Here is a 27,637-nt window from a genome sequence, read left to right on the forward strand (position 1 = left end):
TTTATCAAATATAACTTACACTGCAGCTTTTGAAGCCTGACAGTCCTTTTCTTTTCTTTGCTAGGCTGTCTTCTCATCGGTGTTTTACTTTGCATCAGTTCCTCTCTACCAGGGTTTCCTCATTATTGGGTAAGAGCAAAACTGTTCAGAAAAAAATGTCAAAACCCTGTGCAAAGTGAATAGATTCCTGTCTGAAAAGTGATACATGTGAAAGTTTATCAGAGGTATGCAAGTCTCCTTAGTATGTGTACTGGTAAGTACTCAGTAATGCTCTGTATTGATGCCTACTGCAAATGCCACTTCAGAAATTGGAGAGAGAATCTCCTCCCTGTTCCAGCCCCTGTATGCTGTGGTAAAAGTCCGGGTAGTGTAAAGGGGCTCTAAAAGCCCTGGATCTGGCCAAAGAAGAATTCCCCTGGTTCAGGAACTGAGGAGCAGGCTGTCTTCTAGTGATGTCTTTGTGAGCTGTGACACAGGGGTGTGGCAAGGGTGAGGCTGCAGCACATAGTGCTGTGGAGATTCTGGGCCGCAGTACTGCCCATAGGAAGCTAGGCACAGGCTCTGTCACAGACATAGCCTGCTGGGGGACCCTTTTATCCCCCTCTGAGCATAAAGGTGGCTTAAAGTCACCTTAATCCTCCTCCTCCCTCTGGGCTTTGAGAGGCACAGCCCCAAATCTCACCCGTACTACCTACGTTGCTATGCCCATGTCATTGTGCTTGCATAATATTCATTTGCTCATGCTCTCAGATACGTGTTTAAAAAAAAAAACCAACAAAAACAACAACAAAAAACCACCCCAACCCTCTGAACTGAATTACTTAGTCAAATCCAGCACTGAAATTGTTCCATCTCTAAAAGGAAAATGTGTAACATTGGTTACAATACCTGCAGCTTCCGTTTAGGAATGGTTCTATTCATAAATTTAAAGTAGTAAATGTTGCAATTTTTTTGCTGTACATACAGTATTGTGTTCCATTTGTGAGTTTATTATGTGACTATTATTGAGATGCAGGGAGCAGCATGTATTTCCTTTTTGAAGACTTGTGTATTCGTTTTTATGGCTTAAACAATGTGTGCTCTATTGATGTCTCCTGTCTTGTTCTGCTCAGGTATTCCACAATCTATACAATGTTTCCAGTCTTCTCTCTGGTCTTAGACAAGGATGTCAAATCTGAGGTTGCTATGTTGTATCCAGAGCTCTACAAAGATCTTCTTAAGGTCCAGTAGATCTTATTCTGTTTCTCTTCCATCTGCTCCATATATAATCTTTGGCTTGATTTGGAACTGGCTTTCAGAGAGACAAACCAAACACAATAGACATGGTACTTTATTGTATGACTCTAAAAGTACAGTTGTCGAGGCAAAATTCTATTTACAATTTTAACTTATTTTTATTTTCTCACAGCTCGTTGTGTGTGTTAATAGTTAGCTGCTTATTAGAACAGGCCAGAAAATAGAATTTCCATCCAGTGGGAAATTCTGAATGTTTGAAATTTTGTTTCCTTTCAAATCGGAATAAAATCTCAGACCTCAGAATTTCCCACAAAAAAGGAATATTCTGATTTTGGAACATGACACCTCCACTTGTCCTCAGTCTCTGTGTCCCCCCAGTTCTCATCGTGGCTTCTCACATCCACTGGTGTTGGTCCCTGATGACATGAAGATGGGATGGAGCAGGCATTGACCCACAACCGTGCTGAAGCTGTGGGAAGGGGGGAAAGTGACAGGGACCCAGCATCGTGCTGTGGGTACAGAACGACAGGAACTTTAGGAGGAAAACCCACCATCCCCTCCTTTCATAGAATCATAGAATATCAGGGTTGGAAGGGACCTCAGGAGGTCATCTAGTCCAACCCCCTGCTCAAAGCAGGACCAATCCCCAGATAGATTTTTGCCCCAGATCCCTAAATGGCCCCCTCAAGAATTGAACTCAGAACCCTGGGTTTAGCAGGCCAATGCTCAAACCACTGAGCTATCCCTCCCCCCCCTTCTGTTGAAAATGTTATTGAAATTGATGTGTTCCCGTTAAATGGGTTGATTTTTGTCAAATTTTCCAATTGAAATCTGTTCTGCTGGAAAATTCTGGACTCGCTCTACTGCTATTCAAAAACAGTAGTTCAGATGGTTTCTTGCATGGAGACTTGCCTTACAGGTGACCTGAAAAGAGAACAAAGGATTGGTTTTGTGCTGTTTTTGCTGCTTTATGATATGTACAGGAGGCCTGAAAGAGTTCTCTTTTTTTTTTTTTTTTTTTTTTTTAAACAAAGAAAAGTCCACTTGATTTGATTTTTACCTTAGAAATGTGAGGAATGCCAAGTCTTGCCACTCTTCTATTTTTCTGGAGAACTCTTTGAATGATTTGTGTATGTGAACTAGGAACATCCTTAATTGAAGGGAAGGGTGAGCTGATTCTTCAACAAAGACATCCTTTCCCCCAAGAATTTCCATTAAACAGAGTCCAACAGAAGCAAAGTGAGTGTTTTCCAACAGTCTGAATAAGTCGCCTCCCATCTCCATCTGGTTTCACTCTCATGTGGTCTCTGAGGTCATAAACCACCAATTCTCCAACCATCCTTAGGCCTGGTCTTCACACAGTGTTTTGTACTGCTTTGTCAGTTAGAAGAGTGATTTTTATTTTTTTTACATTTTTACTTATACCCAGAATTCCCCTAGTGTGGATGCAGTTATACTGGTAACCCTATACCAAAACATAGTTTATTCTCATTCCCGTACAGGAATAGCTATACTGATATGAAGCACTGTTTATACCAAAATAATTGTGACAGTATAGTCAAATGCCTATTATGCACCATGAGGAAGCACAAAAAGGACATCAATTTTCTTCCCTTTGCAGGTCACCTCTAAACCACCTATTTTAGATTTATGTCAGAGTTGCTTGATAATCTATAAATTAGTTTTCAAAAGTCATATTTGCTGTCTTTCTTTTTCTTTATAGGGGCGACCGTTGTCATATAAAACATTTTTAATATGGGTTTTGATAAGTATCTATCAAGGTAAGAAACTGCACCTTTTTTTCTCATAGTGTTCCCGTACCTGTCAGGAATTATATAGCTGTCCTGCTGTATTATCAAAAGTAGAGTATTGCTGGAATAACGATCCTTTAGGATAGGGTGAATATAGCCATTCCTTGCATCAAAACAATGACCGCAACCATCTTACTAATGCAAATTTTTTTTAAAAAAATCACTTAAAACTAAACATTTGTAGCAAGTGGCTTACCAACATTTTGAAGTACTGGGTCATGATAGGAGACAGCATGTGAGTCAGGAGATTTGGGGTCTATTTCCACTGTGGCCACTGATCTGCTTTTTGACATTGGCAAGTCTCTTCACCTTACCCCACTTCAGGTATCCCACCTGTAAAATTAAGTTAATGACACTTGCCTTTGTTTTTAAATCTATGAAGGGAAACCACCATATAAACACATTCTTATCTATTAGTCATAATAGTTCCAGTTCTGGTTACTACCTAGCTGAGATGATTGGCTTATTCCCAGCCAAGGAAATGACCCTTTCTGGTGAAGGACCTGAAGGAACTTCTAGTTCTTGAGATCAAATAACTTGCACTTTATATGGGCTTTTATCTTCAAGTTGCTAGAAGCTATTAACAAAACTACTTTGGTTACCCTGTGTTTGTTTCAAGTGTGGATGCACCCATTGGTTTAGCTCCTAGAAAGTCAGCCTGTTGGTTTAAAAAAGAAAGAGAGAACCTCAAGCACAAGTGATTTCTGTTGCTATTAGCTAAGGAAGCATGCAACACATGTACATCTAGTGTTGAGGTTGTATAGTTAAAATGGCCATACGATCCTGTGACAAAATGATATTTTCCCAAACTCCTTTATCGACAGAAGCGGAAAGAAATGTGCCCAAATCAGCAGTTTTAAATGACATTGCCATCCTTAAATGGGGAGTGGGGCCAGCAATAGAAAACCTCTGTTAGATTTCAGGGGATGAGTCTAATGCAGTAGAATGCTATGGCAGGACTAATGGACTCCAGTTGCTATATAAATACTATGGCAAAGCCAAGACATTTATAGAAAGTTCACAAGTGGTGGAAAGTCAAAGCCAGAGGATGATGCATTGGGGAAAAGTTCTTTCTCAGATGAGGCCACTATCCTGTTACAGTATTTGGTTAAAGTGACTTCATATCTACTGTGCTAAATGACTAGAAAGCAGCAGGCTAAACAATTAAACTAGTTGCTAGCAGTGGTGGGCCTGACCCAAACTGAACAGGCCCAACGGTGGAGAGTTCAGAGCTGGATCTGAACTTTGTGGCTCAGGCTCTAGTCCCTTATAGGGTTTCCCCTCAGAAACTAGCATGTGATGGATGTTGGTGCCAATTACTCATGCTGCTGACATGCATTATTTGTGCAGGTGGCTGGGCAGGGAGTTGTGTGAGCTTTCCAGCCCAGCTGGAATAGGGGCCCAAAATAATGCTTCCTTAATGCCACTTTAATTTGTGCTTGTTTAGGGTGGAGGACTTGGCCCAAGGAGGGCACAGAAAACCTAATTATATGCACTCAGCATCCCTACACCTTGTGCTTCCATCCGGACTTCAGGGCAGCACAGGAGACGTTACAAGTGTTTGATATTTGTCTTCTCTTTTGAGTAGTGACTGTGCTTCTTTTTCTGGAAGGACAAGTAGATCGCCATAATCTTCAAGTGATCTATGACAGTAGCTAAAATAATATACTTCATATTTCCACATCTGTAAATCTGACATGCCCCTATGAAACATTGACCACCTGTGTAGTGTCTCTTACTCATTGCACAGAAGTTCTTTTATCTTCTTAATGCCAGGTCATAAATCACTGATTTACTGTCCAACATGCATTATCAAAAGCCATTGCAAACTGTCTTAAGAGGTGACCTTATGTTTCTGCACTTTCAGGACTGAGACTGATGTTTAGAACTTAGATTGATGTTTAGCAGTAACATATCCAGCCTCTCTCCTTCTTTTTCCCTCACAGGTAGTATCATCATGTATGGAGCTCTTCTGCTGTTTGAGTCGGAATTTGTCCACATTGTGGCCATTTCCTTCACATCCCTGATTCTTACTGAGTTACTGATGGTGGCATTAACAATCCAGACATGGCACTGGCTCATGATAGTGGCAGAGTTGCTCAGCCTCTCCTGCTACATAGCCTCTCTGGTCTTCTTACATGAGTTTATTGGTAAGGTTAAATATCTTCTATTTCTTCAGGTCTTTCCAGTCACATGTTTACATGCTTAACAAGAGGGTAAGGGCATAAATTAGGCTCACAACTGCCGATGAACTAACCTATTGTAAGTTATCCCAGGGACCAGATCCATTAGCTTGAAGGCAGTAGCAGACTCTCAGATCCCATTACACAGTCCAGCCACTAGAGAGGGACAAAGACACACTTGGCCAATATGTTACACATTGGCCCAGGAGTCTCATCCTGGCCTTCAGGGTTTCCCAGCAGTTCAGATCCCCACACAAGACACCACTTGATTGGGTCATCTATGGGGATTGAACCTGAGACCTCGGAATGTAAAAGCATCACCCTCTGTTGCTGGAGTGAAAGACCGTGTCCGTTAGCTGGATGTAGTAGTGGACTCACTAAAACTTGTCTCAATTTCTTTATTTCATCTGGACTTTTGTTTTATATTTTCATTTGTCTAAATGGAAGACGCATCTCACATGCTAGAAGAAAACAGATAATGAATTCCACATTTCCCTGGGCAGTCAGGCCGTTAAATATCAGATCCCTGCAACGTGTTTCAGTGTACTATCAAGGACCACAAGATGTCACTACTTCCCCCAGAAAGCCTTGCAGACTCCTAGGATGATATCCTGCTGCAGAATAAAACAGCCCTCTCATTTCCTCGGTTCAAAGCCTCCATGTGCAATAAGGCTGTCTCTTACACAAGAGTATTGTGGCTCATCTTTGAATGCACTTCAAATATATCCATAGTGCTTCTGTGATTATACAATGTAAAAAGAGGTGCTGCATGGTATCTGAATGAACAGAGATAATTCATATTCAGCACTACTAGCGAGTTAAAGAAAAAAAACCTCCCAGAGCTAAAATCCATCTAGAGACCCTTTAAAGGAAGCTAATGTAGTTCATTTTGCCAGGGGGGTGAAGGATTTCAATATTTCATATCGGGTTTATGTCCATAATTGTCTGTCTAGACAAAACGCCTTATTGAAATGAGATGAGCAGTGTGTTAGGGAGAAAGCTATATCCTTCATGAATGAGAAAGGAAGAGAGCAAGAGGTGGTTGGGGAACAGAAATTGCATTGGTTTAAAAAAAAAAAATAGGGAGCAAAAATGCTGTTTTGTGTGTGTGAGAGGAGGAGGCTGTTCCGAAGCTTTACTGGGCTGCATTTTTTTCCCCCTGAAGCTTTCACTTTGACCTTTGATCCTCCCCATGCAGTGCAATTCTAACTTCAGTCTACAGCCCATCTCCATTGCTTCTGTGCTCTTTCCTTGCAGATGTTTACTTCATTGCAACCTTGTCGTTCTTGTGGAAGGTCACCGTCATCACTCTGGTGAGCTGCCTTCCTCTCTACGTCCTGAAGTACCTGAGGCGAAGATTCTCTCCCCCAAGCTACTCGAAGCTCACGTCATAGAGCTGCTCGGTCTACAGAGCAGAGACTAATTTTGCACACCACGGAGAGACAGAAATCATGTATTTGTCATTGTAAGAACTATGTCCGATAGGATTATGCAGTAATCAATATTATGTGCTGCTTTAATGAAAAAGACTAAGAACTGCAGTAAACTGAAACCTAACAGTAAATAGAGTCTTTTGGGGAGGTGTAGGGCACTTGATAGTTTGTTCAGTCTTTGTCACTTGGTTTTACTTAATTGGGGTCAAATGCATGTAACTGCAATGATAATTGGTTTCTCATGTGAGATCAGAGTACCTGAAAGCTGCTAAATGACCTTGAAGTTTATACGTGACAGATGTTTTGTTTTGTTTTTTAGTTTAAGTGTCTGTGATGTTCCTTGCATTGTGTTATATTTTTATATTATTATTTATCTTTTCAATTCGGGTAGAGAGAGTTTTTGTGTGTGTTGGGGAGTCCCTTAAAATAGGTAATGTACTGTATTACTACCAACAGCTGACTACTGGGTGGTGTCATGCTGTTTTGATTGTAGGATTCCAGTGTTAAAACAGATCTATACATAAGGAAAACCTGACTGGCTGAGTTTTTCTTTCAGTCAAAATGAAAGATCTGAACGTAGAAAATCTAGTGTGTTTTGATGATTTCCAGCACTTAGTGCACATTGAGAAATATCATCCAAAAAAGGGAAAATTGCATTTTGTTTCACTTTTGTGCTTCTTGTTAAAAGGAGCTGATGATATACAAATAACTACACTATATAGTTATGTTATAGGAGCAAATTACCTAAATTCAAGCAAAGCCTTTTGGAAGGAAACTTGCAGCTGATCAGCTTTTGAACGTGTTGACAGCATAAGAGACTCATCCTATTCTGCAGACAATGTGGCAGCCGTGTCTTGAATCCTTGGAGACTGAAAGGAAAGGTCACAGGGCCGCTACTCTTCACAGTTACATAAAATCTGTTTCCTGTTAGGATGAATTAATGAAGATGAGCTGCAAATAAGCCTAGGCAGTCATCTACACGCGCCATTCATGACACAGTCTACAAAGAGAGGCAGTTTGAGATAACTATGGAATTTGCATTGTTTAAAACTGGAACTTGCCTCAATAGATGTACGTTTGAGAGCAGTCAGAAACTGAGCCCATGCACAAGATGGTAGTTTATTTAATGTGAAGCACAGATAAGATTTCCATTTATTTTAAACAGCAAAATTCCCAGAGGGGGTGTGTTTGGTTTTCTGTTTGTTTGTATGTTTTTGTTAATTAAAAAAAGCATTGACCCACATAATTTATAAAGCATTCCTTGCGGATGGGGACAGAAATATATGACTGGAAAGCTTAGGAGTATGGCAATGAGCTAATAGAGGCTTCCATCACTGGGTCACATGTGGCATAGTTTTAGTGACAGTCACATCTATCTAATAACTGTTTAGTCTGTGATAAATGAGTTGTGTGGTCTCTGTCCATCCAGCTCTAGTGAAGCAGAATCCACATAATAAAAACCACCATCATAACTGGAACTAAGCACCCTTATTGGCAGGGTCAGCAGGGAGGCAAGCAATGACTGATCCAAATACCCTGAACTCCCCTTGCGGAGTTTTTAAATTGTGCTTAGGTGGGGAGCAGCAGGGCAAGCCCTCTCTGCCATAGTGTATCTCTTCGATGGGTTGCCAACTTTTGTTTCCATTGCTGCACATCTGGGACTTTCGCAAGCATTCAAATGATAAATAACATTTTCTGGCTTACAAACTTAAATGCAGAATTGGAGCAGTGTTTAAAATGAGATCTGTAGTGGGCAGTGATTTGCACTTCTGTGTTTTGGATTATGAGCTCCAGAAAACCCTAGCATTACTTAGTTGTCTCACTTGCACTAGGAAATCTAATCTCTTTGAAGAACATGCTGCATGACATGGCTATCCTGGATACATGTGGGTCCAACAAGTAATGCAAGTTCCAAACACTTTAGCAATCTTGAAAGGCGTGGGTGTCTGTTGTTCATTTCATCACATAAATGGCTGAGAAGCAGGAGGAGATGCGTGCACATGCTCTGCAAAAGCCCTTATGACCTATCATTGTTTCTCAAAGAACAACCCCCTGGAGAAACCAGGAGCATGAATTGAAGCAGTATCTAGGATGTTCCCAGAGTGGGTGAGTTAAAACCTGCTGCTTTTCCTTTCTGCAGAACAAAGGATCAGTTGAAGTATATTAATTTCCACCCTGTAGATTCTGGGTTATCTACATAAGTGGAAACCTTCCTGGATCTCCCCCTCTTCCTGACAGCTTATTCCTCTTTGGAGCCATGTTGCCAATGGCCCTATTCCTCCAATAGGGCTCAAAGAGCATGAAGTTCATACTGGATTTCCTGATGGGAAACCTACTGGGCTCAGAAGAGAGCATGCCATGCTCTCTACCTTCACATTCTCTGAATTGACAGTGCTGTCACCACACTGAATTGACCTGAAGGGGCTGCCATGAGCCTGGGGGAAAAGGGAGCCTGCACTGTTGGCTCTTTTCACCCCTACTGTGTGTTCTAGAGCCCTCCTCCTTGCTCCTTGGTTCCTTCTCGTGCCATCGCGGGAAATACCAGGTCCTTACCATTCAGTAGTTCTATGTATGACCATTTTGATAGTGGATGAATAAATGTTTTAGACTGCAGTGCAAGATGGGAAATGTAGCCTCCAGCACTGCTGGATACAATGGTCTCCTTTCTGCATACTTGATTTAGAGTCTTATGTTTCAAGGTCTATTAGCTCTTTTAGAGGAATAAGAAGAGCAAGCGCTTGTTAAGATAAAACAGTGGCTTTTCTTTTGTGCTACATGGCTTTGATTTGTCTTTTCTCTGGTACCCCATAAAAGCAGAATACTCAATGGCATCCTCTATAAACAACCCAACAAGAAAGAAAAATTAGCTAGCTGTTGTATTCATGTTTATGGTATTTTTTAAAAATTCACTTTCCCACATCCCCTCACAAACTTTTTCCAGCAAAATATTTCCACTCTTCTTTTTTAAATACAGGTTTTTATCAGGGGAGGCTCAATTCCGTATTTTTCTATGATTTGCTTCAGAGAAGAAAAGCCGTGTCTGAAAACCTTTGTTGTAGAAGAATTGGGTTGTCAGCTTTTTGTAAATTACATCTGTTCGCCAAAAAGATCCTTCATGTCCTCCTAGCGATTTGCTACAGTTACAGGATAGGGTGAGTCATGCATTTGTTGCTGGCTTCCCAGATCAAAATTTTGATTTAGTGATTTAAATGTAATAATCAAGAATGGTTCTGGCAACTTGTTGTGACTGACAAGTTAAGTCCCTTGTCCTTTTGAAAATACATGACAGTAGATATCTTTGTAACGACTCCTGCCCCTAATAGCTGTGTATTAGTAGTTAAATGTCCAGTAAGAATAACAGTGCCATGCTACTGTATGTAAATAGTTGGAAAGTATAAGTTAGAATTCACTGTCTCCTGGAGTCAATGCAGTTTACACTAAATTGACCATATTGGCAAAATCATAACTTATACCAAGAATGGGAGTGAATTGCAATTTCAGTAATATTTAATGGCTTCATAACCTTAATAAGGAACTCATATTACCAATGGTGGGATTATCATCTTTAGCATTATGTGAGAGGGGTGTAGCCTTGTTCCTTTACAGCTAGTTTCTTGCACAAGGTTGTAAATCTAGGAAGTATTTCTCTCTGGGTATAAATTTTATTTTTTTTAAAAAGCAATAACAAAAAAAGTAAAACTGCCACTTACAAACACTAGGGACGGGGGAGGTATGATTGTTCTATTTTTTTAAGTTTAGCACTTTGTCTGTAAACTATTTCCCCATATGTTTAAAAAAAAAGTTTTTAAAAGCAAATTTTCATTCAGATGTTTGTATTTACAGCACATAGTAAATTGATGCCATACTGGAAGTTTAGGTTACAGTACATCTTTTCCTCTATTATACTTGAATTTTGTGCTTATTTGGAATAACTGACCTTTTTTTTTTTTTTTTTTAAGCAAATATGTATGTTTTGTTTAGCAACTTCTTCATATTTGTGAATTGTAGCAGTTTATGTAACTTCCATGTTATGGAGCTATTCTACGAGTAATATTATAGGAGACAGCAGTATGTGCTTCATCATTTGCTCTTGCTTCCCATGCTTACTTTAGAAAGATCTCTGATCAGTGCTCTATTTCCCTTTCCAGTTGTACCACAAAAGCCTATATTTCATAAGCAGTTCATTTTTGAATCACTGATGTAACTAACTAAAGGTGTGCTGTCATGCTTTTTTTTAAAATAGGAGGTAGATTTTGTTTCTTGCATTTCATTACTTATATATGCACATACACATATATCCCATACTTCTTCCCCTCCCTCCCCCCCCCCCAAAATCTTGTCCTATTTCTCTTAACAGCGATCTATTTTCCTTTGTTTAGAATGGAGCTGAAATTTAACATGCTGTTTGTTCAACAACAACAGCTTGAACCTATATAGTATCTTATCTCACCAAAATTGTATTAGCTGTAAGCAGCGACATCATTAGTGTCATCACAGCTGTGGGAACACTATGTTTAAGTGCTACAGCTGCTGCAGAGCCAGAAGGAGCAGCACTAAACCCTCTACTTTTCTATAGTCTGCTGAACTAATATAACCACAAAATCTCATTGCAAACTCATTTAAACCTGTTTGTGTCTCCAGTGGGAAATTATTGCTGTTTTAGGAGGTTAGGCTGGGGTTTTCAAAGGCACCTAAAAGAGTAAGGTGCCTGAACCCCTTTGGCTTCTTTAAAATTCAAGACCTAACGTTTGGTGGTGTCTTTGTTTTTGTAATGGCTGCTGCAGAGTTGGGTGCAAAATACACACCTAATTCTCACATGCACTTGTCTCAGCCATGTGTGCAAACAAGCTAACTGCACAAATCACCATCATGAGCTATTTGCCCACTCAGAATTTCAGAGGGAGTTCTACTTGCCCACCCAGCTGTACATCTAGGGCCCAACCAGTGCTCACTGAAGTCTTTCCGTTGACTTCAGTGTTGATGGAGCAGATCCTTAACTCTTATTAAGAATTCAAGCCTTTAACCTGCATGAAATCCTGGGTTCTTCACCTTTGCCAAGATGGCCCATTATTGTTGCCTAATAAAACTCATGTGCTTCTATGCCTTTAAAAACCTTTTCAATTATATGGGGAAATGGATTCTGGTGTCAAAATGATATTTATTGAGATGCCGATGTTTTGTACCTGTCATTTAGTTAAAAAAGATGTAAATACCTTTGATTCAAGAGAAAAATGAATGCAAATTATTTATTGTTCTGTGGAATTATATGTTGCCGACATGTAAGAATTTAAAGGGAATGATGTAAAAACAGGTGAAAAAATAAATTTTATGCAACTTCATGCTTTTATGTATATACAGTTTGCATGGTGGGCTTGAGTTGATCTAGTCCTGATCAGTCCATGGTGTTTATACTGGGGGTACAGTATATAGGTTTAGATGTATTACAGCCTTTGTAATTTGGATGCAGGGGAAATATGAAACTGAGGTAAAATATATTTTTACTAATTTGTGTGCAATTGTTTCATCATATCTTTATTATATACAATAAGTTTTCTAGTTGGTTATTTCAACTCATAAACTAGAAAAATATTCTCATTGGAAGCATGTGGTTTTTGCCACCCTCCACTCCTTTAAGGTTATGATTTGCTGGAAACAGCAATGTAAAGAATTTAGCCACTTGTGATCTTATCCTAATTTAAATCTTCCAGAAGAATAATGCTAAATAGCTGTATGAAGAGCATGGATTGGTGTTAAGAAAGCTATTCATCAGGATAGTTACTCATTATAAATGTATCTTCTTTGTGGTATTTTTCTCCCACTCTTTGTATTGGTGTAACTGCAAGCAAACTGCTATAGATTGTCACAAACAAAGACCCTTGCAATTTTGTCCACTAGGTGGAACTTAAGTATTGAAATAGCCTACCTCAGTTCTGTGTTTTCTAGAACCAGTTAGTCCCAGAGTACCCAACTGTCCCAAGTCTTTCTACATTCAGTCTAATTGGAAATTCAATGTCATAAACCCTAACTCATTTAGAAAAATGCTCGGTCTAATTCTGCTCTCATTTTAAACTAATGTAATTCCATGGAAGTCCGTGGTGTTAATCCTGATATTCACCAGTGTAAATGAAGAGAATGAGGCCCTTGTTTTGGAAAATAGATGATTGAATAATGTTACTTAAGGATGACTCTTCTTCGGAAGTTCTCCTATCTTGAATGTTTGATTATTTAGCTGCTAAACGGCAACTCCAAAAGCATCACAGTATCTTTCAAATTGAAAAAAAAATTGCCTGTTTTTTATATGGAAAATTTTTGGGAACAAAAACAAAATTGAAGCTACATTTAGATTCTTCCTGTGGAAGACTCTGATAGAATGAAATAAGAATGAAATCAATAGGCTTCTTTGGAAATGTTATATAGACTTATTAAAAATACACTGAAGAACACAATAAAAATCTAATTTTTGAGCCATTCTAAAATAATTCTGTAGTGGGGATAAAATTCTCTAAAGGACAGCTTTAAAAAAGTATGCAGAAAAAAACTATGGTTTTCTATTAGGTTCAGTGAGACTCAGGGTCCAAAGTCATAACCTGTTTCATAATTAAAAATTTTCAGTGATACATAAAGTTAAAGCAAATGTTGAATAAACGAATTTTGTGATGTTTGCACACATCAAATGAAAGCTATAGGCTCTAGAAGTTACAGTAACAGATTTCACTCCCAACTGTTACCAATTTCTCATTTTAAAGCTGGCCATAAATTAGTGGAGAAGTCTGTAATTAAAAAAAGCTAGAAATAGTTTTGCTAAACTCACTCTGGGAAGGGAATGAGAATTTCTGCAATTTTTTTTTCACCCAAACATTGCATAATACTACAAATGTCAAAGATTTCCATGGGGGTTTAATTTCATTCTTTATGAGGCTGTGGTCATACAAGAAGTTTGAACACTGCAGGGGTTGGCAGATTTTTGGAAGATCACGCATCCTGGGATAAGTTTTCAGACTAAGCTTCACCAAAGAATGCCAGCCCCATCCCCCCCAGCTGTGGTTGTATTCTACACTATAGTCTCTTCTGTAGAAAAATAAAAAATGGGTTTGCTGTTGGCTGGTAATTCTGGGTCTTATGAGGCTCCTGCCACTTCGTGTTGCCTAAAAATATGTACTGGTTTCTCTTTCCTTAAAAAAAAAAATTGGGGAAGGAGCTAACTGTGATTATGGATTCTGGCTTTTACTTTCTTTCTAAATTAAGTACTTGTGTGGCCCCCTTACTAGAATATCTATCTCACAATGTGCTCTTAAAGTATTCATCCTAACTGCAGCCCTGAGAGGTAGGGAAGTGCTCTTATTCCCATTTTACAGCTAGAGAACTGAGTCCCAGAGAAACTGATTTGCAGAGAAGTCTGTGCCAGAGCAGGGAATGGAACCCCAGGGTCACCCGAGTCCCAGGCCAGTGCTTTAACCACTGGAGCATCCTTCTCCCCCCCGCCCCCATCAACAAAGTCAATACAGTGGGAAAGGTGTTGAGATCATAGAATACTCACATCTACCCTTAGATTCTAGGTGTGATCTCAGGCCTCCAAAATTGTCTTCGTTGTCCCCGCAGCGTTTCCATAAGCCCCAAACCAAAAATCTTGGCTCTTTTCCCATTTCAGATTTAGAGAACCATTGCAGCTCAAAAGTAACTTTTCACTAAATATTTTGCAACTCAATGCTGAAGCCGTGAGTGTCAGAACAAAGTGAGAAGCAGATAACAGCACTAGCTTTATCACAAATACACTTACCTATGGCAACAGAATATGAGTAAAAACTACTGAGAGCACTGATGCTGCTCGGTAACACTAAATCCCAGTCCTGTGCCCACTGACTTGAGTGGTAAAATTCAATCAAAGGTACACCATTTGATGCTTCTCATGTAGTCCATGAGCCAATCGGCTATATAACCTTGCACATAATTGGCCCTTTGATTTTTGTGTGCTCTGATGCTACGTCTCTTGACAGGTTTCAGAGGGGTAGCCCTGTTAGTCTGTATCAGTAAAAACAACGAGGTGTCCTTGTGGCACCTTAGAGACTAACACATTTCTTTGGGCATAAGCTTTCATGGGATACATGCATCTGCTGAAGTGGGTTATATCCCACGAAAGCTTATGCCTAAATAAATGTGTTAGTCTCTAAAGTGCCACAAGGACTCCTCGTTGTTTTTACATCTCTTGAGTTCAGTTGCTGTCTCTAGATGACATGGTGAATCCTCCAGAGTCCTGAGATTGACTGTGACTGGAGATGGAGGCATTCAGCAGTTGATAGGATCTGGCCTGTATAAGGCTGTGCTTTTCTTTTTTCTCCCACCCTGCCACTTAGACCCATCCATTGGTAGATCTATATTGGGCAAACACATTACAGAAAAAGTGATTTAAAAATATGGCACCATTAAAACAACAGTGTTCCCACTTTTTACGTTTCCTTAACTTGGCTTGTTGCAGTCATGCACGTAGGAAGGAATATTGTGTGCTGCTCAGATCGTTTCAAATAAAGAAGTAGTAACAAGAACAATCTGTGCAAAAGAATTTAGTGCATTAAAGATGGGGGTAATAGTCATTCTCATTTGTCCCTTTATGTGAAACAGATTTTATTTTAAATGCACTCTGAGTTGCTTAACTATATCCAGAAACTTGTTTACCAAGGGGAAAAGTATAATTGCCCACAATATAAATTAGAGCATGAACAAAGGTGAGCTGATTACACTACCACATTCTGTTCAATTATTTCAGAAATGTTGAAATAATTAGATTGCACACACACACCCTACACACACAAGGTGTGTTCTATACTCACAATTTCATGATGCAATTCATCTACTCCAAAAAAAATATTCTAACTACACTGTTGGCACTACACTTCTCTGCATATAAAATGTAACTATGTAAGAGCCTGAATTCTAGCACAAGAAATACTTAAGGCCTGTTGTATCTGGTAACATTGACAAACATCTGTCACTTTACAAAAATTGTGTGTGGAAAAATGTTATGAACGGTAGTAAGAGACCTGGGTAAGTAACACCAACATTATGTTGATACAAACTGTCATTCATTTTTAAGATTTTTAACAGAAAGTTGTTGGTGCCCTGTGTTGGCATTTGTGAAGTGTATCACCTATCTCAAAATTAGTGAGGTAACCTTTCTGAAAACAAATGTCATCCATTGCTGAGTCTACCATGAAATCAAAGCACATTGTTCACAGCCACAGAATTCCTTTGCATCATTTGTAAATCTGAAGTTAAGTTTCTGAATAAAAGGCACATTTATAAGGGTCGCCATTATTTTTTGTCAAACAACACCTTCTTTCTGACACATTTGGTTTCTAATGAATTGCTGTATTCTGCATCTTCTGTTGCTATGACTGCATTCTTGTATCTCATTGCAAGCAGGGCCATCTTTGGAATTCTTGACAGTGTAGAAGGCTTTGAATGGGGATCAGCTATATTTAGGGCAGATCAGGGCTCTGAAGTGCAGCTGAAACCCTAACAGGGAACTATGAGTATGCCTTCGGCTTTGATCTTGTTAGGTTGCTAAAGTGAAGACTTTCTTGGGTCAGAGACTTCTAAGATGATACAGAAAGTGATTGATTTAATAGGGAGCTTTCTGAACCAGTGCCCCAGCATGGTACAAGTGGGCACTGTGCTGCTAGAGATTAATCTCTTGGCCATTACCACTTGGGGGTCACAAAGATAACTTTGATGTCCCAGTCAAATTCCAACTTGGAAAATTATTTCTCCCTCCTTAAATTCTACCTGAAAGTTGAACCCGAGAAGCTTATCAAAACTGCACCTATACTAGACTTTTTTTTCCTTAAGATTTCCCAGCATTTACCATGGGTACAGTTCCTTGGGTAGGAGCAAGGTTGGAAACCCTAGCGTAGACTGGCCCATGATCCTTTACCACTGTGTTACCTAACCTTCCTCAGAGCTGGTCTAGCTTACATGTTGGTTTTACATAATAGGGTTCAAAAAAGAACTAGATAAGTTTGTGTCAGCAATTTTCACTGATGCATAATGGCTTCGTTTCTCCACCATTAGAGCTGGGCTATAAACTGAAGAGGCTTCATAAAAGAAGTAGATAAGTTCATGGAGGACAGGTCCATCAATGGCTATTGGCCAGGATGGGCAGAGATGGTGTCCCTAGCCTCTGTTTGCCAGAAGCTGGGAATGGGCAACAGAGGATGGATCACTTGATGATTACCTGTTCTGTTCATTCCCTCTGGGGCACCTGGCATTGGCCACTGTTGGAAGACAGGATACTGGGCTAGATGGACCTTTGGTCTGATCCATTATGGCCGTTCTTATAGTTAAAATGCCAGTGACTGTCTACACTAGAGCTCCGACTGCAGGAGCTGTGCTGGTGGTAAGAACCCTGGTAAAATTGGAGCAAAAGCCTAGCATTGGCAGGGATAAACTCTCCTAAATCCCATTGTGCAGTGGTTGTGGTGTCCATTTTCTCAATGGCTCTGTTTGATTTCCATTGGTTCTTACATAGCTATTGCCTGCACACATACATGCATTTACACCAGGATCTGCTCTTTAATTGCATTTAAAAAATGTGACTGGAGCAGATACATCTTGAAGTTATTAATACAACTTTAAATGCCATTTTGCTTTAGTTCCAGCCAGAGCAAATTACGGTGAAGCCAAATGGCAAGGGGAGGGAGCTGAACATTTGAGCTGAATAGCTCCCTGAGAGTTAATACTTTGGAAACCAGTAGATCTTTTTCCAAAAACGTTAGCTGCAAACATTGGTCCCTCCCTTCATTTGTAATGTGGTTGTCTCCAAGGTCAGGTAAAGCCTGAATGAGAAGATGGGTTCAGTTATCAAATACTTATGCAATCATCCTCAGCTCTCATTGACCAGTGTCAAAGCAGTTTTTGCTGATGCACAGTAGCTTCGTTTCTCCACCATTACAGCTGAGCTATAAGTTGAAGAGGCTTCAAAAAAGAAGTAGATAAGTTCATGGAGGACAGGTCCATCAATGGCTATTGGCCAGGATGGGCAGAGATGGTATCCCTAGCCTCTATCTGCCAGAAGCTGGGAATGGGCGACAGGGGATGGATCACTTGATGATGACCTGTTCTGTTCATTCCCTCTGGGGCACCTGGCATTGGCCACTGTCAGAGGACAGGATACTGGGCTAGATGGACCTTTGGTCTTACTCAGTATGGCCGTTCTTATTCAAACTGAGATACACATTACCAGCCCTTCATCTGCTTGCCTTCTCAAGATACAAGCCTAAGCATCTGGTTTTTTGGTGGGTTTTTTGTTTACTGAGCCACATTGCTGCCTTTCAGCTAGCTCCCAATCAATGAGAGTTTACATTTCAAAAACGAGTGCCAAAACATTCCAGGCAACTTACTCAAGCTATAGACAAAAGAGCTGCTGAGTTCTTCAAGGCAATCTCAAACCTCCTGTTTGGTGCGTGTACTAATTTGGTTTCATTTTTTAATTGTGTTAAAGTCTAACTTCCCTGTAAGTTGTAGGGGATACATATTTGCCCAGCCTCCAGGACACACTATTGTCACATGAAGTTGTCATTTACGCCATTAATCTTTAGAAAAGTACCCTCCCATAAGTATCATAGTGAGAAATGTATTATGTAGACTTCTAGGGCCAGATCCCCAGCTGGTGTAAATTGGCATAGGAACCACACTGGTTTATACCAGCTGAGGATCTGGCCCTTATTTGTTCAAGCCAAACATGAGTCCCAAAAGACTTTGCCATTGAAGTGAGAAACTAATTTTTACAGGTCTAGCATTCACCATAAATAGCCTTCAATCGAGAGAAACATCTTGTATTTCATGTTTGAATGACAGATCTTGCCTTTAGCAGGCTATGTTTCTTTTTGTTATTTCACCATTAGGATACCATGCAGTGATGTGATTTATAACCATTCCCACTCTTCTCTCTTTCGGGGCAGCTCCTGTTGCTATTCCAGCTTCAAAGAACATAATCCAACAAAGTGTTCAATAAAACCAGAGCCTGAAGGAAATATCAGGTGTTAACATCCAATAAAAATCTGACACTCCTGAATAAAATAGAAGTGCAAGGTACCTCTTGTATGGCCCAGACAAGAACTAACTTAATACAGAGTTTTTATTATGATGGCAGGTAAGTACTAATTATAGAACCTGGACTTCATCATGAACTGACTTGTCAAGTTAAATTACTGTTTGAAGTATCCACAATTACATTGTGAAGGGTTTCTCCATCCTTATGTAACTGAACACATTTGCTCTCAAAAAAACATAGCAACTAAATTTGAGGTGCTGAAAGAAATACTGCACTAGAAATAATGCTTTAGGGAACATTTTATACGCTTTTGGGTAAATTAATGACTAGTTTTGAGGGTTTTTTTTTTTAAAAACGCTGTAAATACATACCTTTAAACATTTTCTTTCAAACACCAAGTATTTTAACAACAGTGTAAGTCAGATTTTACAGACCATGTATTTCAAGTATGGAGTTCATTAAATGTGTGACATTCTATATTAGCTCCAGGGTGTGGCCAGTAATGAACTGCAGTAATGAACTGTAAATTGTGTTTAGACATTAAGATCAGGTTCCCTCATCCAGTGCTGTGATTTTAAAGGGATAGCATCATCTTTTGAAACACTGATTAATAACTAAATATCTTTCATCATCATCATGGTTTAGTTTAATTGTCATAAGATGCATCTAATAATTGCATCCTTGTTCCACCCCCCCCCACCATCCCCATACACCTACAGTACAGGTGTTTAATTGCTTCATTCATTGTAATTATTAATAATGAACAAAATTCAACCCTGCTGTAATTGAAACTGATATCAGTCACTTATAGGCAGTGTTGTTGTAGCCATGCCATCCATTTATAAACATCACTCCTGTCATAGGATCGAATCTGACCTTACATGCAAGAATCACTTCAGAGCTGGGGTAGAACAGAACCTTTAGGAGTGCACAGTTTAGGACAGGAAGTAAAGGACAGCCTCCAGTTGAAATTGCAGCAAAATGAAGTGCTATCATTATAGTGAATGTCAATGTCTTTAGAACTCGATAGTCTTACAGTACCACTTCAAGCCATCTTTTTGTCACCTTATTTTCTAAATAAAAGGATGCCATGTATTGTTATGTTTCTGTCTTGCCTAGACTAGCTTTCTGTGAAGCATTTGCCCTTTTCAAGCACTCCTTACAACCATTCTGCCAACACCCATCAATTGTGATTGGCCCCAACCTTGCTAGACCTAGTTCTCAGCCTTTCTTGAGGTGATGCCGAGCAAGTAGGTCTAACTGTGTGGTAGTTTTGGGAAAGGTGTGCGAACACAACGATAAAATCATCCCATTAATTTCCATTTGTACACTACGTAGAATTTGAACCCATATCTCATAAAACAAAAGCTAGTAAAACAATTCACGATCACCTCCAATCAGTTGGGTCCCTTCAAATCACTCCATTATACAACTCTTTACATTTCCACTGAATTAATAAATAAAGATTTATCGGGGAGATCACCCACTATTTTAGATTTATAACCATGCATGCACAATGTACAACTAATGTGTGTATAACTACTGTGTTTTAATCTGCAGATTGGGTAACTGCATGTGCAAATGTGACTAACTATCCCAGTAATTGCAATCACAAATATGGGACAGATTTCCTTCTCCATCCAATGTCCACTGAATGCAGCAGGGCAAGAGCGGTTCTCAAGAAACCCGTTATGGCTCCCTGATTCTCTGCTCAGCCCCCACCCTCGGTGCAGATTAGAGCAGGTCAGGGGCTGCTCTAAACTGAGCCAGCTGGTTGTGGTTATCTAGGAGCTATACATCAGCTGGAGATAGCCAAAGCACATAGGTCTCCAGCCACTCCCAGTTGCTCCCCGTCCCCTATGCTAGGGACTGCAGGGAAAGAGGTGTATGAGCCAGCTCTATTCTACTAGGGAATCCAGGGAATGCCTAGCTGGGGATGTGAGGGAGCAGAGTGGGGCCAAGAAGCTGACTTTAATGCAATTGTGTATGTACGTTGCACAGTTGTACACCTACGATCTCAAAATCTGACCCTGTGACTGCCGTTAAAATGATTTAAGCACTAAGATACATTTAGTTAGTTTAGTAGTAAAACATAGTTTTTGTTTGTTTTCTCTGCCTCTGTGAATCTGATTAATGTCCAGCCAAATTATTCCAACAGGGCAATTGCTTGATTTGGCTGTCTTGGTTCTCTGAACCATAGTTTAGACCAGTGGTTTTCAACCTGTGGTCCGCAGAGGGGTCCACAGACTATGTGTAAGATTTCTAAAGGAGTCCATACCTGCATTCAAAAATTTGTAGGAATCCACAAATGAAAAAAGGTTGAAAAACCACTAGTTTAGACCAACGTTTTATAATCTTCAAGATAAAATACCTTTGGCAAGAAGCAAGCATCTTAATTCATGGCTTTGTTCTTAGCTCTTATTTTTTAATTAGTTTAGCTATTAAAAAGTTTAGAGTTCAATTTTATACTGCATGCATGTCTGCAAACTAAGAGCCACTAAAAAGAATCATTGCTATTAGTTTGTAACACACGGCCAATCTGAAGGGTTTAAGTGTCCCCTGAAAACAATGTTTGATGTTTAGATAAAAACCATAAATCATTCAGTGTAAACATCCTCCTTTTAGCAAGTTTACTGAATCGTACTGTACAAAACAAGTGTCAGATTTCAACTAGCTTTTATATGGATTCAATACTGAAATCCTCAGTGCTTCCTCAGGCAAAACTCCCATGAACTTCAAGTATATACATTGTGATGCTATAGTACAGTACTTATTAATTCCTGACTAATGATAGTGAATAAAATTAATTTCTCCTATTGTCATTTTATTATGTTCACATCCCAGTTGATCATATTATACCATATCCCTCTATCAGTTCCCTCCTAATCAGTTATGATCAGTCAAGTAGATTATACTTTTTAGTCTATTGTGTTTTAATTGTATTCACTAAATTCATCTTCCACTTGTACCTTTCAAAAACTATGCTTTCCTCGTAATGATTTCCCTCAGTATGATAGGCTCATTCTCTTACAAGCAAAAGGTCTCCTCCAAATGCTTATATTCACTCCAGTGCTGTGCCACATATACTCTTGTAGGTCTTGTGAAAGTGACAATTCCTTTTTCTCAATTGTTATCCTGTGTAGCACTTTCGCTGGACTTTTCCATCTCTAATTTCTCAGGTTTTGTTGAGTAATCTGGTTTGTCCTTCTGTTTGTGAAGGATTGTTCCCTACACCATTATTTCTAGTGGTTGGTCCAGTTTAGTTTTGAATGTCTCAGTTAAATAGAGGCTCCCATGACTTCCCATGGGAGATTGTGGAATAATCTAGTATAAATTACACTGAAAGGAAGAATTTCCTTGTTTCAAAAGCCTCTATTTCAGGGTCAATGTGGTATCTTTCACAACTGATCCGTAAAATGTTGATGTAGTTCTAGATTGTGATTTTGGTGATAGATATTCTGGTGTAATCAACAGTAACAAGCATTCAGTACAGTGGGAGGGATGGCTGCCAAAATACGTGCTCTGTGTCTGTCCCTCATATTAAAACGATTCAGGTACTTGTGGGTGCCGCTGAAACATCTGATTCTCTCACACAAACACTGTTAGCCATTGATCTAATTAATGAAGTGCATTTGCACTTTTTGACATCCAGTAGCCTTAACTGTTGTGGGTTGCAGTTTTTGCAACCTGTTTATTTTGGCTTTTGCTTCTAAATATGGGGGCAGATTTTCAAAAAAATTGAGATACAATTATATGCCTAATTTTCATGAGCTGTTACTGCAGCTGCACGTGCAAATCTGGTAATTGCATGCACAAATGAGAAGACATTCAACAATAAAGGTAACTGTGTGTGCAGATTGTATGCACAGTCATGAGGCTGTTCTGACATAGCTGTGACAGCAGAAGTTCCTAGTGTGAAAGCAGCTATACTGGCAAAACTACTCTTGTACTGATATACAATAGCTTGTTTCACTCATGGCGGGTGGTTTTACTATACAGGTACAAATCAGCTTTGCCAGTATAGCTGCTTTCATATGAAGAGTGCCTTGCCAGTATGGTATATCAGTATTCCTATACCAGTAAAGTGCTCCTAGGGTAAACCTGGCCTTCATGTACAAATCAGTGCTTAGACACTACTAGGTACTTTAGAAATGCCTTAACCAATTTCAATTTACTATCTGTGCTGCATTACATGTGATGGCAGGTTCAGTGAGGATTATTTACTTTGGAAGGATTATGATCTTTTGTCAGAAATACCTATTGTTACTGTGAGCCTGAAATACTTTTACAAATGGAAAACAGAGATGTCTCCATGAAGACTATTATGATAAACCCAGAGCAGTTGCCGCAGTGGCTTGAGAACACATCCTCAGGAAGCCATGATGTCTTGGAGAGCATGAGAAAAAAATGGCCTTTTGTTTGTATTGCAAATGTAATGATGCAGATCTCGCTGGTTTCTACTGTGGAGGCTTTCCCATTGAGCAGTTTTGTAAATTCAACCCTGTTTACTTAGCACATTCATTGGTGGGGGGAAAGAGGGGGAAGAACAGGACCGGGTATAACAAGCCTTAGTCACAAATCTCCCTGTCCTCATTGCAAGAGCCAGGCAGGTTCCTTTCACTTTGCCTTCTCTAGCACAAACACACAGTAACATGTATATTTAAAACAAATAAAAAACCTCTACAACCTTACCAGAACAGACACTCCGCTACAGGCTTCTCTGCCAGGGGGAGGACGAGAGAACAAACAGCAGCTGACAGGTATTTGTCACATTGCGGAACGCACTACTGGAAGGCCCTCAGACCCTAGGTGGATGAGTGTGGTATAAGAACCTATAGAAAACAGAAAAGAAAATTCCTTACCCAGAAAATAACTGCAAACAACAATGATCTATACACACAAAGCCTCTAGAGAATAAGACCAAAACATAAATAGATCATGCAGAATAACATGTACAGTGGAACCCTCTTACAGGGACATACATTTCACACTCTAGGGGTACATCTACACATGCTCATGTACTCCTGGCACATAGCTCAAGGGAATGGACTTTGTGTGGGGAACCAATGTCAGGCTTGTGGGCTGGAATCTTCACCCACTCCCCAGGCATGGAGCAAGGCAGCCCCACAGCCTCTTTGTAGCTGTTATTCCAGTCTCTGGAGTCACTCGGGCTAAGACTCACTTGGACAACAAGTGCAACATTTATGGCACTGGATCTACTTAAATACAGTCCTAATGGTCAAACCCATCCTTCCCACAGTCTTTCTATGTGCTGAGCTGTACAGAACTTGTGTTAAGCCAAGCTCTGTAGGACGCAGAGTCCCCTTGGGTACCTGCTCCACAATCATCCATCCACTGCATTGACAGCTTCCTTAGTTGCTGCTCAGAGGGCTAAATTTTGCCCTGTAACCACAGTTGCAAGCTGTATATCACTGCACATTGAAATTATTAGTCTCTTCTGTTTTATGTAGGTCCTTATTCCCTGATATCTGAGTGCCTGTCATTCTACTTCACATGTTGTTTCACTGTGTCTGAAACATGCTCTGCTCTAACTGGTGTGGTGGCAGAGATGAGATGAGACTGTTGCTGTGAGAGCCATCTCCTCTGCAGTTGCTGATCTCTAAAATACCCTTCTTGGACCCTTCTGCCTCTTTTCTGGCTTATTTCAGACTTTACCTGAAAGCTTCTTTCTCCCTTGCCTATGCTGTAACTTTTTCATTGTTCTCCTTCTCTGCTTAACTTTCCAACAGGAGTTTCAAGATACAACTTGTAGGGAAGATGTATGATGTTGTGTTGATTATAATATGGGCTATTACTTGTAAGGCAGGGTGATTTTACACAGCAGTTTATCCCTTAATAGCTAAGATTGATTTCAATGCAGTTATGAGAGGAGAGTTGCCCTGCTCTCCCAAGAGTGCCTTCTAGTTACATTTAATTGGCTGAAAATATTAATCCCAATTGAAATTAAGGAACAAATTCTGCTCAGGATAATTAGTGATAAATAATGTAGTAACACAGGCACAACTGAGCAGCTGCAGCCAAGGTTTTCACAAACATTGGTGATTGAGTGCTTCAGTTTAGGGAAGCCCAAATTCAGATGCTTCAAGGGTCTTGTCTTTAAAGCACTCTGCAAATCAGGCCACTCTAAGGTGTCCTCTACAATCACGAGTCACTTTTCAAAATTCTGTCCTAGGTTTGCAGATCTCTGGGGATGAACCATGTTAAGATGGGAGAAGTGGAGGGGAAAGAATTTGGTCTTGAAGGTGCTGCTCAAAAGAAGAGGGAATATTCTAATGAAGAGGAATAAATAGTTATTGTCTCCTTTCCTACAAAAATAGAATCCCTTAGTGATCCCAAAATTAGAAAGCAAAGGAAAGAGGGAGGTATTTGGCCTTCCTTTGAAAAGGAAGTTGAAAGTAACTATAAATATAAAAATCTCTCGTTTCTAGGGAAAGTCTCTACCCCCACTTCGAGTTTGTACAGTTATATAACATCTGAACTATCCTCCCCTTCTCCACAGTCACTCACAAATCTCTAGTAGCAGAAGCCAGATGGAGAAAAGGTTCCATCAGGAAAGTTTAACTCAGCTGTGGAGTTGGAGCCAATGGAGGACACAATTCTCTCGCTGAACTCTCCAAAAGCCTTGGAAATCTTACAGTTGTGTCAGATGCTGGTGTGGGGAATGCTAGCATTACAGAGACCGCCCGCCAGGCCCACTCTTCTGCCTTTTTTTTTTTTTTCACTGAGTTTAATTTTGGTAGCAGGATTCAGCATTTTTAAGTTGGAAAAAACTGGTACAAGGAGATATTTTAGGAAAACTCCGTCTTGTGAACAAGCTGGAGCCCATCAAACTGAGCTATTAAAAGAAAGACATTTGTATTTTTAGACTGTCCAGCCTGGGGAAGCCAACCTATGTGCCATAACCACTGAGCTGTGACTGCTCCCCAGATTATTATGCAGTGTGTGGTCAAGGATGAGGTGAAGCTTTCCACCGGGGCAGCAGCCCATTCTCCATTCACTCTGGGATACCCTCTGGCAGGCCTGCCCTCATACACCCCAGCTGTTCCTCTCTCTCTGGTCACATGTACTCCACTGCTCCCCTCTGATCCCCTTTTCACCCCCTCCTCCAGCTGGTCACTTTCATCAGCCTCTTACCCTCACCTCAATACTAATGATAGACACTCACCTCCTCTCTGTTGAGATGTCTCATTGTTAGTAATGGTGGGATCCAGCCCAAAGTGCTATGAAGAGAGTTGGGGTCTGGGTTTAAGGTAATCGCATTGCCCTTCTTGGAAGACAGAGCACAGTTATTATCAGCTCGCATACAAAGAAATAAAAATCAACGCACACAAACAAAAAGGGCCAACACACCAGCATTTAATTCAAGGGGCAATGAATGTGGTAAGTGGATCAAGCACTGACCTCACTTGGAAAACAAGAGATTGTCTTGAAGCTTCGTGTTAAGCAGTCTAAGAAAAACACAATTAAAAACAAATCCATCAAAAGAAGCAGAAAATTATTTTAGGGCAAATGGGGTCAATAGGGAAGTATATGTGATTCTGAGTCAAGTATTTGTTACTAGGGGTACTTCGATGGTCGCATAGGCCCTGCCCAAATGATGAAGTCGATACTACCATTTTTGAAAAGGATTTGTGCTCAAAAAATAGTTTTACTTCATTCTGTCTAGAATTATTGAGTTGGTGTGGGACAAGGGACCCACAACAAATGCCGTTTGTTGCCGGGATGGCGTTTTATTTCTTCCTGGCTTCCCTGAGAACAGTGTTTCCCCTCTCCTCTTTCAGTCCTTTATTAAAACAGTGACCGTGTCAGTGGCTCGGTTCATAGTTGCATTCAGGGCACTGAGTAAGTGACTTGAAACTGAGCAAATGACAAGCGGAAAAAGCGAAATGAATGTGTGGAGAATTAAAGGAATCAATGGGAAGTCCCCAGGTCTTCGGTGTGGGGGCACAGCCTTAATTCTCAAGCAGCTGTAGAACATCCAGTACTAACCTTCTGAATCTAAAAAGTTGGTGCACCTTAATTGAATGAAGTTAAGATGGATTCCCCGATGGTGGACCAGACTCTCATGCTCACTGCGAAGTGCTTTGAGAGTTCAGTGGAAGTCGCACGGTTACATAACAGACACTAATGGGGCTGAGGAAGGTACAATGTATTTCCGCCTGAGCGGGTCCAAAAATGACAAAGGCTAGGAAAGTGAGGTGCGCTTGTTTCCCTGGCCTGCCGGCAGTTGCTAGCCTGCAAGACAACAAACCAGAGCAGCAGAAAGTTTGATTGTGACACCTCCTTCGAGTCCATGTGGGACTGAAAGAGTGAAAAATGGAAATGTCCCGCCGATGCCAGCCAGCCCTCCAGGCTAGTGAAGTCCAAGTCCATCTGCAAAGAAAGTGACTCACTCTCTATTGCTACCCACGATTCTATCTGACCTCGGCAGCAACTTGTATTTAATGTAAATTTCACTGCTTGATTGGATTAGAGACAAACACCGGGAGAGCAACGTGCAAATTAAGCACTTTTGATTTCTGAACTCTTGATCTCTTATGGAAAAAAATTGCCATCTGAGTGTAGGCTCTAATTCCCATTAAAGAACCAAGGGAAGGCTGTTAACAAAACAGTGAAAACTATACATTGTAAGCCACCACCAAGGTCATGACATCTTGGGCTTTATTTTCCTGTTTTCTTTGACTTTATTTTCCTGTTTATACATAGTCCGTGTAAACACACAGGGGTTGTCTTGGTTTCAGAAGCTTCCTTGGCTATTTCATTCTTGCTAAGATCCACGTGTATCAATGGAAAGCCATGGGCCTGCTCCCCCCTCCCCCGCCCACCCACCCACACACACACAAACACACACACACACAGATCTAAAAATAGAGACAGAGAGAGATTTGTGAAATGACACTAGCCATA

At 40.2% G+C, this 27,637-nt stretch overlaps 1 protein-coding gene across 1 annotated transcript in view; it reads left to right on the forward strand.

The window, feature by feature from the left end:
• ATP9A (ATPase phospholipid transporting 9A (putative)) overlaps positions 1–12,002 on the forward strand; it is a 90,489-nt gene extending 78,487 nt beyond the window's left edge. Inside the window, exons 24-28 of the mRNA XM_034786648.1 lie at positions 65–129; positions 1,113–1,221; positions 2,960–3,017; positions 4,994–5,197; positions 6,488–12,002. Coding sequence (XP_034642539.1) covers positions 65–129; positions 1,113–1,221; positions 2,960–3,017; positions 4,994–5,197; positions 6,488–6,624 — 573 coding nt within the window. The 3' untranslated portion in view covers positions 6,625–12,002. The remainder of the gene's footprint in view (positions 1–64; positions 130–1,112; positions 1,222–2,959; positions 3,018–4,993; positions 5,198–6,487) is intronic.
• The last annotated feature ends 15,635 nt before the right edge of the window (positions 12,003–27,637 follow it).

Source organism: Trachemys scripta, chromosome 12 (genome assembly GCF_013100865.1).
Source record: "Trachemys scripta elegans isolate TJP31775 chromosome 12, CAS_Tse_1.0, whole genome shotgun sequence".
NCBI lineage: Eukaryota > Metazoa > Chordata > Testudines > Emydidae > Trachemys > Trachemys scripta.